Here is an 11,657-nt window from a genome sequence, read left to right as displayed (position 1 = left end):
TGTTTCCTGCCAACGCATGTAGGGCAACGTCCAAATGGATTTTGAGTTGGTGGATCCCTTGATATTAAAAGTCATTGATATGAAAATCCCCACCTCCATTTGCATGTGTTGCATTTCGATGGTAAACATTTGACAATGAAAGAAGTTGTTCAAATTCAAGAGCATAGTTGCAACATGCAAAAAAAAAGAACCATGAATAGTGGAATAATGATCCCATCCCATGGAAGAATCGAGAAAGAATCATGCGCAGAGTTCGAAGCGCTATGGCTTTGTCCCGAACAAAAAAAAAATCAATTCTGATTGTTCAACAAACTATGGACTGTAAATCAACTCTCAAATTGCTCTAAAAAGAATATGTAAAGTGCTTTTTGTGTGATTGTTTATGTGTTTACTTGTGAGTTTATAAAATATGATGCAGAACCACAAAAAACAAGCCAATTATTGAACAGACTAATGTTAATTGTTGTGCTCCATGAGCATTAGCTACATGTTGTTCTTAATTAGGTCAAGCTGATGTGACTCGTCGTGCTCCAAAAGCATCGGTACAGATTATTTTTTATGAAAAGTCAAGTTGTATAATTAACTATGGAAGACATTCAATGTCTAAACTATTTACCTAGATAACTAGTGAATATAGTGAAAGGCCATGTATTCAACAAATGGCGACAATTCCATAGAATGATTCAATATCGAAATTGTCCTTCGAAAGGTCAAGCGTCAATTTTGCAAGTTCGTCAACAATGGTCAAAAGCAATTATATTTTAAATGGAGGTCAAGTGGTAGCTCAAAGTTGTGTTGGTAAAGAAAGAGTGTTGTCTATAAGATTCTAGGATGAATGTAAGTGTTGAGGAAGACCATATCAAACAGATACGACAAAATATTTGTATGTGTTTCTTTAATATTGTAATTTGTCATGTAAACATTAAGGGAGGGTGTTGGAAGTAATGCTTCCATGTGTTCTATGCTCTTGTGAGTTGTAATCATGAATTTCTAGGTTAGCTATATTTAGCTAATCAAATCCACTTTCTTAGAATCTAGATTTGTCGAAGTCAATGATCTATATACTATATATGTAACATTTATGACATCAATAAAAGATAGTGTGGTTTTTTGTTTGGTGTGCAATCTCTCTACTCACGGTTTTTTTATCTAACTCTTCTTTGTTACTTGGAATGTTGGTTTATAGCCACAAGCATAGTACTATAATTAGCGATTGTTTTCCAACTTTTCAAGTACACGTCCTTGCTTACACAATACCTTCTTGGTGATCATAAAAATGATTATATATTTAGTGTTATGTCTATCTATTTGGTTCAACTAAAGTAGATCTAGCATCATTCTGCGTTTTGCACATTAAAGAAACCCTTAAACAATGAACTAGATCAAAACGACTAAAATTCCAAACTAATAATTGTTTTCAAGCCATAATTTACATAGGTTCCCAATATCAAAAAGCGAGTCTAATTGAGACTTTTCACTAAAGAAAACCTTCAAGGTTATACAAGGCAGATTCAACATTACAATAAACATCGTCAAAAAATACCTCAAACCCCCTGCCAAGTAATTTATATTTTTTATCAAGTTAAGAATAAATTTTAATAAACCATGCAAATAAATAGACAAAAAAAATTATATAAATTAATAAATATTTAAAACATGCTTTATAAGTCCAATTAGCCAAATTGTTTACTTTTGCAAAAAATTATTAAAATATTTATATACTAATATGATTTAATCACCATATCATTAATACTTATTGTATTATATTAAGTTTTGATTTTATCTTCAGAAATTTCCTTTCTAGTACAAAATTTAATCTTTTTAATAAAATGTGAACTCGAAATGATCGATAAAGATACTTTCTCAGTTTTGTTCACAATGAAAGTTAAGATTTTGCTTTCCATCGCCAAGACCCCTTGCCGTAACTCTCTCCATGACACTTAACCATCACAACGATCACTCAAAAACATCATCGTATGTTCAGCACTTGTAAAGGTTGTGTAATGATGAGGACTATATGCACACGTTTGCAAAGCAGAGGCACATCAACCCAATCAACCCATGTCAGTTTGGAGAGATGTTAAATCATAGATTGCAAGTAAATAACCAAATCACTATTTTTTATTAAAACCGACCGATCAAAATCTAGGCGCATTAAATCTCGAAGTGTATGTATTATAATTCACACTGGTAAAACCAAAACAAGAACAAATTTAGTGATAAAGTGTCCATTTGGCATGTCAATACATCATTAAAGCTTTGATGTCAGCCACACAATTTGTTACTTAAAGCAACGTTGAATCACAATCTTTCAAATGATTGAAGTAATCTAAGTACTGTTCAATTTGATATAAAAACGCCCGTATAAAGACATCCTCATCAAACTTGGATTGTACATTGTAACCAAACCATCTACAATATTTGCAAAATTTGCCTTTGCATCTATGTCACATCTCATGCCCCGAATTGTGATGTAAATGGGCTATCCTCCACTAGTGGAGTAAGTTGCTCACACATTTCCCATGTTTGGATTATTGCAGCATTGTTTTCCATTTAAATGTGAAAATATTAATTCCATAACACGAGATAACAATGAAGTAGTTGTACATGGAGAAGCAAAAGAATCTCACAACATACAGAGAAACTCTGCCCTGGAAAAAACTAAAATTGGATGAAGCCAGCAGTGTATCACTTGACTTATGCGAGTGCTGTTGTACCTTGGATAATTTTCATAGCGCATTTGAATAGTGATTACCATGTGGACTGTAACTTTACTTGAAGAGATGCCAAAATATCGAAAAGTTTATAAGTCGAAGTTTGCAGAGATTAGACCTCGTAAACAGGTAACTAGATGAAATTTATATATTACCAACAACAGCCACTATCTCTGACATCAAGCTCTACATATATCAATAAATTCCAACGGTGTCCCTTCAGGGAAACATTTCGATAGCAAGAGTATCAAACCCATTAGATTTTAGGTATCATGGTATTTCAACAAATTGGGGAACTACTGCTATAAGCCTCCGATAGTAGTTGAACCCATGCCCTCCCATATTTCTGTAGAGCCAACTTCATCACTATCAAGTCCAACCATGTCTGTGTCCCACCAACCGCCGCCATCAGCATCTGAAACCACAGTGAAATTACCATGGAATCAGCCTTTGATTGGCTTGGATTGAAGGATTCAACGTAAAGACGAAAATTCGCTACTTTGATTTGGAAAGTCAAGATGGTGCATAACGAGAGCGTGGGAAAGAAATATACTTACAGTGATTGAAGATAGTACGCGGTAATTCATCCACCCCCCTTTGGGCATTTAGCTTCCTTTTCGGTTTGGGATCATCGCCAAGAACAAGAAAGGAGGAAGAGGAAGAGAACATCTGGATATTATCTGAAAAATACAGAAAAGAGATTCGCAAAAACTGAGTTATTGTAACTGATCATTATTGTAACTGGCCATTATTCTTTAAGTTTATCATCATTGAATTCCAATAAATAATTACCAATATTAGACTGTCTGAATATGATCTCCTATTATCATCCATTGCAACTCAATAGCATAATTCTTACACGTTTCATCTAGTTCTGATACAAGGAAACCCATTAGAATTGCCTCACTTTTAATAGGAGGAATTTTGAAAGGGTGGTAGAAGGAAAAGAGCTATTGAATTGAAGTCGGTGTTCAAATTGCAGTAAGGTTTTATTTGTATGGAAATACGGCCTCAGGATTGCAAGTAAAAGCGTGCTGGAAAAAACTACATGGCATGGCAGGAAAACAGAAATCGCATGTAAGCTAAAGTGGTAAAGCTGGTTATCCCTTGACATATTCTTGGCAGTTGTATGCAAGCATACTCTTTGGTGTAGTATGTTTTAATCTCATTTCATGCGGTTAGCTGAGAAGCAGACAAGACTCTCCACAGTTAACAAGCCTTTTGGATAGCAAGAGGATTATAGAAAACATTGTGCAACATTCCATTAACAGTAAATATAAGCCAATGTCCAAACTCTTGAAGATAGTGACCTCACTGTTTTCCCTTGAAAAGCCGACTCTGTGTGAGAGAACTGAAATGGGAAGACAGAAGTTCGGTGGTAGATCAATCCTGTATTTGGCTTCATCTTAATCACCCTTTAACAACGTCCTTGGGAATTCTTTTAATCCACCCTCAGGTATCGTTGACGTATAGTGAATATGGCCTTTCTTGCAAGAGCAGAATTCCCAATATGTTTTGCTCTAAATAGCTTGGAAACACTTACAAAATCTGTTGATAGACACCTTACTAACGTAATCTTTATCTTCAGAAATCTACGCAAATCAGATACCAAAATACGAAGGCAAGTTCCCACAAAAGTGCAAAGATGACTACGGGAAGTCTTCTTGGTTGTTCATTATAGCAATCTATCAGCACTGTGATAGGATGCTAGCAAGCTTGTTATATAATGTCAGCTCAAATATAGCATATATTTCTGCTTATTAGACATTTCACATCTATCATCCTACCCAGGGATTGTTCTCCTTCACTTTTGACGAAAAGTACAGATGGGAAGTGGTCCCTAAAATGTCCAAACCAGTGTTTCACTGGGATGTGCTTTCAATGTTTTCCATGGTTTTGGACAGAGGGGATCTGGGAAATGTTTCCCTATGTCTCTCTTTTAGGGAAACAGGGGAAGATTTCCTGTGGGACACATTTCCACAAAATGGTTACCTCTGATAGTCTCTTCAAATTTTTGCCAGATTAAAAAAAAACTAAACTATCTCATTTTCTCTTTTATTTACTATTTATTCACTTTCACCCTTTGTTGCTCATTTTATTTTAAATCTTCATTACCCTTTGTTAATTTTCGGTTCTTGACTCTTTTTGTTTTAACTTTTGTTTTGACTCTAAATACTAACCTCAGATCAAATCTTTGACTTATCAGTATTTATTATTTTTGAGTTTCAGTCATATCAGTTTATTATTTCATATTTCAGTATCTACTGTTTTTCTTGGTGTTAATTAAATTTTAAAATGATGAATCTAAATCAATGTATCAGTATTTTATCATCTGAGTTTTGTCCATAGTTTATAAATCACTGTATTTCATTACTGAACCTGAATCATGTTTATATCATTTATAATGTTGAATTAATATTAAGTCACCTGACGCGGGACACGTTGGACATGCAAATTCGAGTGGGGGACACGGGGCACACATAGCACACATTATATATATATATTAATGTTCATATTACACAAATTCTCATTCATGATACAAATTCAAATAAAGATCTAGATTGTACATTGTAAATTTGTAAGTTGTACAATGTAACATTATACATACAAATACAATTGTGAATTCATCAATGATCCAATAGGAGAAAGACAAGAAACTGCAATTTTCTCATCAACTCATCAAAATCAAAATGTGTTACATCTGAGTCATGAGGACACCTGACTAGCAATGCCAATGGCAAATAGAAATAGCGAATACAAAATAACTACAAGGTAGTAGGTAGTTCATCAATTATCATCATCAAAATCAACATCATTGTCACGGTCACCACTACTCTCCTCTACTACATCCTCCTTTGTATCCAATGTAATCTCTGCATTTGTCGGTGTGGAAGATGACCCCTCAACAGTATCACCATCATCAAAAGTGACAAGCTCTAGCACTGGCTCGTTAAAATCCAAGTTAGCTAATGTCAACTCAACACTATTGTCTAAACCCTTATCATCAAGAAAAACATCCTACATCTTTGACTTTCCCTTCAACCACACATCTATCTGCCTTTAAATAGGAGAAAGGTTGGTGCACACATACACCATTGTCTCTGCTTAGGACTACTCAAGCTTGCTCTTCTTGACACTATAAATTCTCATATGTACTCCAATTCCTCTCGCAACAAGAGGATGAAGTAACCTAAGAGGGGAGCCTCGTGGCTAATTGCTATAGAGGATGGCTTGTTGCCCCATGAGTTGCCCACCAAGAATAGGGCTTCTTAACCCCTCTGTCTCTAATCACATCATAGCCTGCAAATCACTCAGTGCCAGTGTAAAACTCTACAAAGGCATCCTCCACCCCATCAAGGGATGCTCTATTCTGAAATATCTTCCTCAATGCATCCTTCCTCCCTTGTTAGATTTCACTATCCATGTGAGAAGGGAATCCACGAGAAGGTCCACCATTCAGCCACTCATGGTTGTAGTATTTTGGGTTCAATGAGTGAACCAAACAATGCAAAAGTGTGCAATTCTTATCCCATCTGTTGACAAGAATATCTTGTATGGTGGTCGAAAAGGTCTTCAATGAAGTCTCATACTCAAGGCACTCACTCTATAAAATAATGGTCCTTACAAACTCAATCATGGAATCTCGTCCCTCATAAACCTCTCCTAGGATGGGTTGGTATGTATCTGCATCATCTAACACTATGTCCTTGACTCTCTTTTAGGCTACTTGATCTATCTTTCTCGAAAAAGACCAAAACTTTGAAATAACCATGGCCCCAAGAGTGGTCTTGACCTCCCTCAACCTCTTCAACATGATGAATGAAGAGGCAAACTATGTATCTGCAATCTTCAACAATGATAAATGGGTGTACTCCTTGTATATTGTGAGGGAATTAATAAGATTTTGTACAAAGTTGCCGATATGTCATGCATCCTCAATAACACTTACAATCCAAGGCACATCAAAATCAATAGTTTTAAGTGCTAAATTCAAGGAATGGGCAATGCAGGGTGTCCAAAATACTTGTGGATATTTAGCTTCCACAATCATGCCAACAACGTTGCAAACAAGTGCATTGTTTGTAATGATTTACACACTAGAATCAACACCTACATCTTCAATAACTTTAATGAACAACTCACCAATATATTGTGCATCCTTGTATTGTCCAAATGCATCCACTGATTTCAAGAAAACCAGTCCATTCAGGAAGACACCACGAAGTTGATAAGTGAGTGGTGTGTTGGATCTATCCATCCATCAAAAACAATACTAACCCCAAATGTTGGTCATGTTGATTTAATAGGCTCAAGCATTTTGTCCACCTCTTTCTTTTCCTTAGTCAACAATGAAATTCTAAGCTTCTCTGACCCAGGGGGCACATACCTTGATGGAGCCCCTTGAGTCGAAGTTCGACACATCTCAAGAAATAAAGGTGAGCATGCAACAGTAAAAGATATGAAATTTAAAATAGGAAAAAAAAAAGAATAGTGATATCAAGCTCTTCTCGTCTCTCTTTCTAAAAAATCTTGTCCATTGAACCAAGTGCCATTGTTTTTCTTTTTGTTGCTTGACCTACACCCCCACCAAAACTCTCAAATGGAAATTTGTTGTTTTTTAACTCAAGAATGGAAGGGGATCCTCATTCTTGTTTTTTAGATGATGCAGCCACCCTTGACACACCAACATTGGCCTCTTTTTCCGTTTCTTTCCTCTTAGATACAGACACATTTGCACATGCTCCAATTCTACAACATGGCAAGCCCAACAAATGAGCTTTCACACGGAAATAAGTGTTTTTGAAATGATTGTTGCAATAGTTGCATGTCCAAGAAACCTTCAACTTGTTGCCTTGCCCTTAATCTCTTGTGACACATTTCCACAAGGGATATTTACTTTCTTGAACTTGTTGTCTTTCTAATTTATTTTGCCCTCAATATTTGAAGTTGTTGTTGCAGCCCCACTTCCAACAAAAAGAACAGTTGCAGACCCTAATGAAATTGGTACATGGGAGGCATCACCAATGGGAACATTCTTCCCCTTCTTTTGCCCCTTCTCTGCTGCCCTTGATTGAGCCATAAATGTTGTGAAAAAATAATGAAAAAATACACAAACATGTAAACAAAATGTAAACAAAATGGGCAAGCAAACAAAACAGAAAAAAAAAAACACTTACTTGTTTCTTGAATTACCTCCAAAACACTCTCAAATCCTTTGCTAGTTGCTCCACACACCCACAGTAAGAGAGACACAAGAATGAGGCATAAATCGGTCCAAATTGAGCTTTTAAAGCCGCGCAGCACGCTTTTCAATGGGACACATGTCCCAAAATCGAGATCTGTTGGCCCGTCGAATCTAATTCACATTGTACAATGATAAATTTGCTTGGGATAAAATGTTATTATCGAGATTTTAACACTTATTTTTATTTTTATATTTTAAAAAATAAAACCCCGACATAAATCCACCTTGAATTTCTCCAAAATTTAGAATTGCTTCTATACATCCCGGTACATCTCCCCGTTCTCAGGAAAACTGTGTGGAACATTGGTCCAAGCCCAAGTTTTCTCTATATAACTAGCATACTCGTAAGTCAAGATGCCCGCTTCTGGCGGTTGATAATTTCATTTTTAAGCGATTGATGTAATGAAAAAACTCCCAGGCAAACTGTTATGAACGTTTAGCTCTGGGGTGATGCGAAAATTCCAAACTTAAGATGGGCCCGGGGTGATGCGAAAATTCCAAACTTAAGATGGGCCCATTTCATCTGAAAATTTCTAGTCATGAATTTGACTTGGAAAAAGCAATATCCACCAGATAGCCTAGCAATCACTAATTTTATTTTGTTTAGACAGTTCAGATAGAATAGCAAACATTAATTTTCTTGGCACAGTTGAACTTTAAACTTGCATTCAGCATCTTGGAAATCGGACCATCCAAAATTTTATTTGGTAATTCTCCCGATTAAATCATACACCCAGTATTATTTAAAGGAGGCCAGAGAGTTCAAAAGGCCTAACAGTTCCATAATGAACTCTTCATCAACAAGGATAGTAAACACTCACGCCATACATCAACAAGGATAGTAAACACTCACGCCATACATCTAAGCAAATTACATCTTAGGATCTATGGCATTGTCTAAATCAAAGTGAGAACACTTGTTCTCTGACTGCAAACTCTGCACTGGCAGAAGGTTTTGGCATTTTAGAATGTTAATTTTTATGTCTGTTTTGTCCCTGCACTAAAACGTGCAAAACTGGATTCTGGAATAATTGACCCCAACCTGAACCCTTAAATCCTGGCAACCCTATTTTTCAAATGCCAAACAGCTAAAACAAAATATCCACGTGGAGGACTATGAATAAGTTGCCATACTCCGACTATTTTCGACACACTGGTGTAAAATATTTCTGGTAAGAAAACACCCGGATCCAATCCAGCGAAGGGAGAGTCCCCAAGTTGGCTCATACCATTTGGAATATCAAGAGGGATGTGTCAAGTAGGGCATTATATTTTCATGATCTGAGATCACTATGTGGGAGGTGATTCTTAGTGTCATCCATTTTTTCTCAGTAAAGCCTCGATTTTTTCTATTTAGTGAGAAATTATCTTTTCCTGAAAATATAATAAAACGCTTAGCGTCACATGATAGAAGAACTCCAATTTAACTCATTGCTAGAAGCATAACAACACAAAAGACTTTGTGGACTCACTCTACCTGTGGAAAGCCTATTGTCACAATTGCAGTTAGTATATCGATTACCAAAACAACTTCATTCAATGCAAAACACTAAGTCTTTCACAGATTCAATGATCGTGATACGCCATATTAGGCTTAGAATATTTCCCGATAAAAATAAGAGTGTTCTCTACTAAGAAGGTATAAATAATGAAAGACATTTGGCAACAGGTTAATAAGGGGTTGGAAGATAGTACAAATTCCTTTTGAATGGCTTTCTTTGATTTTCCTTCGGTAGGCAGTTTACATTGACACTTGATTTGGGCACCATGCATTCATGACGACTTAGATTTGTAGGATGGGTTCAAGATTAATGTTGGAAGTAGCAACACACACCTTTTGATCGAAGATTCGAACAAGGGTACCCATCAGAAAGGAGCATGTAGCTCAATGTTCGGTCAAGGGTAAATCGTGGGTTTGGCTCCTAGCCTGTTCAGTTTTCAACATGGTATCAAAGCCAAGCAGGTCGAAGTGGCTAGAAAGCCTGACAAAGAGTGCTTGAAGAGGAGGATGCAGAACAGTGTTAGAAACTTGATGGTGGAAATTAGAATCCATACCTTTAGATCAACCATTAAAGCCGCTCATCATTATGTATCTTAGTGACAGAAGTCGGTCGATAAAAAAGTAGTTCCTGGGTTTGAATAAGCCTGCTCAAGTTTCAACATGGTATCAGACCCAAGATGCTGATGTGACTAGAAGGCCAGGGCCAAAGTGTGGCTTAAGAAGGGTGTTGCAACCTGGAGCTAGCAATCCACACCTCTAGATCAAACTGTTTAGGGTGACCATAAGGAAGGAGCATGTAGCTCAATGCTAAGGCAGCCCATTAGCCAAAAGTACTTTTTGGGTCTGATTCCTCGCCTGTCTACTTTTCAACATGGCATCAAGACCAAGTAAGGTTGAAGTGGCTGGAAGTCCTGAGCCAAAATTAGGCTTAAGGCACATGTAGCTCCACAATAAATCAGTCCGTCGGCTGAGAATAGGTCCCGGGATCGCTCCCTAGCCTGTCCACTTTTCAGTACAGTAACAGAACAAAGTAGATTTATATAGTTACTAGATTTGAGGAACTGGGACAGGGGAGATCGCTCAGCGGTAGGATAGCCAGTTAATCAGGGATGGGCCTTGAATTTGACTACCAATTGAAAATAGACACCAATTAAAATTCCGGGGGACTAGAATGAAGCATTTGCAATAGCATCATACCTGTCGATGAAAAATTCTTCCTCCTTAGTGAATTTCTTCTATTAATTGGGTCATCTGGAGGATTCGCGGGTGGATTTGAGTCTCCCTGTAGTTGTTTCAGCGCTTTGGACACAGGTTTCAACTGCTGGAACACTGAACTTGCGATACTAGTATTAGGCTGAAAATCAGATTTCCTTCCACTTAAAACCCTAGGAATAGGACTAGCAGTTGCACTAGAGGGTTTGTCGTCCGTACTTCCCTACACAAACCAAGAATCTAATTGCTCAGAGCCTCCCTCTAATACCAGTGAATATAGGGTTTGCAAGTTTATCTAATACCAGTGGTTAGCGAGCTTTGTGATTGATAAGGAATAAAACAGACAAGCGTACACGCACACATATTTACATTTAATCGTACCTGAGGAGTTTTTTCAGACCTCTTTTCTAATCTTTTGTCAAGAAAGTCAAGCAGAGAGACCGAAGAAGACGAAGCTTTGCTGGTTTTCTTTTCCCTGCGTTTCATAAAATTGTAAGGATGAATAAATTGAATGAGACTCATAACAGACCCACGCAGAATACAGAACTGAATTCAACTCACACGACTTGGGGATCAAAAATTGACAAAATGGATCGCTGCCCGAACTGACTGATTGAGGAAGATGATGTAGCAGATTGTTTGGGCTTCATCGTGCTCATGCTGCTGCGCCGATGCCAGTGGCGGGAAGAAAACATGAATGTTTTGAACGTATGTCCGAAAAAGATGGCGAACAGCTATTTAAATATGTGAAATTTAAATGACTTTAGGGCACTTGGGGCAGCGCGACGAGCAAGGTCTTTTGGGTGAAAAAATTGAAATTAATAATTGGGTCGTTATAATGATTTAAAAATTGTATAAATTTATTGTCGACTCTTTTAACATAAAAACTTAGTGATTTATGAGCATAATAGTTGAATTTAAGTTTGGTTAAATGTATGTATTTATATCACTTTATTTTTTATTAATTAAAAATAATATCATTTTT

At 36.8% G+C, this 11,657-nt stretch overlaps 1 protein-coding gene across 1 annotated transcript; it reads right to left on the bottom strand.

Moving 5' to 3' along the window:
* Positions 1-2,390: 2,390 nt before the first annotated feature.
* LOC149246499 (uncharacterized) lies at positions 2,391-11,407 on the bottom strand. Its single transcript, XM_089455706.1, has 5 exons — positions 11,234-11,407; positions 11,054-11,147; positions 10,658-10,895; positions 3,272-3,394; positions 2,391-3,129 (listed from the first exon to the last, which is right to left on the bottom strand). Exons 1-5 carry the CDS (start codon positions 11,365-11,367, stop codon positions 3,017-3,019), a joined length of 702 nt encoding a protein of 233 aa, XP_089311832.1. The 5' UTR covers positions 11,368-11,407; the 3' UTR covers positions 2,391-3,016.
* Positions 11,408-11,657: the final 250 nt, after the last annotated feature.

Source organism: Pinus tabuliformis, chromosome 7 (assembly GCF_031772625.1).
Source record: "Pinus tabuliformis cultivar Carrire ecotype Pingquan chromosome 7, CPIR1, whole genome shotgun sequence".
Taxonomy (NCBI): domain Eukaryota; kingdom Viridiplantae; phylum Streptophyta; class Pinopsida; order Pinales; family Pinaceae; genus Pinus; species Pinus tabuliformis.
The sequence above is the reverse complement of the archived record's forward strand: the minus strand, read 5'-3'. Positions and strand labels throughout refer to the sequence as shown.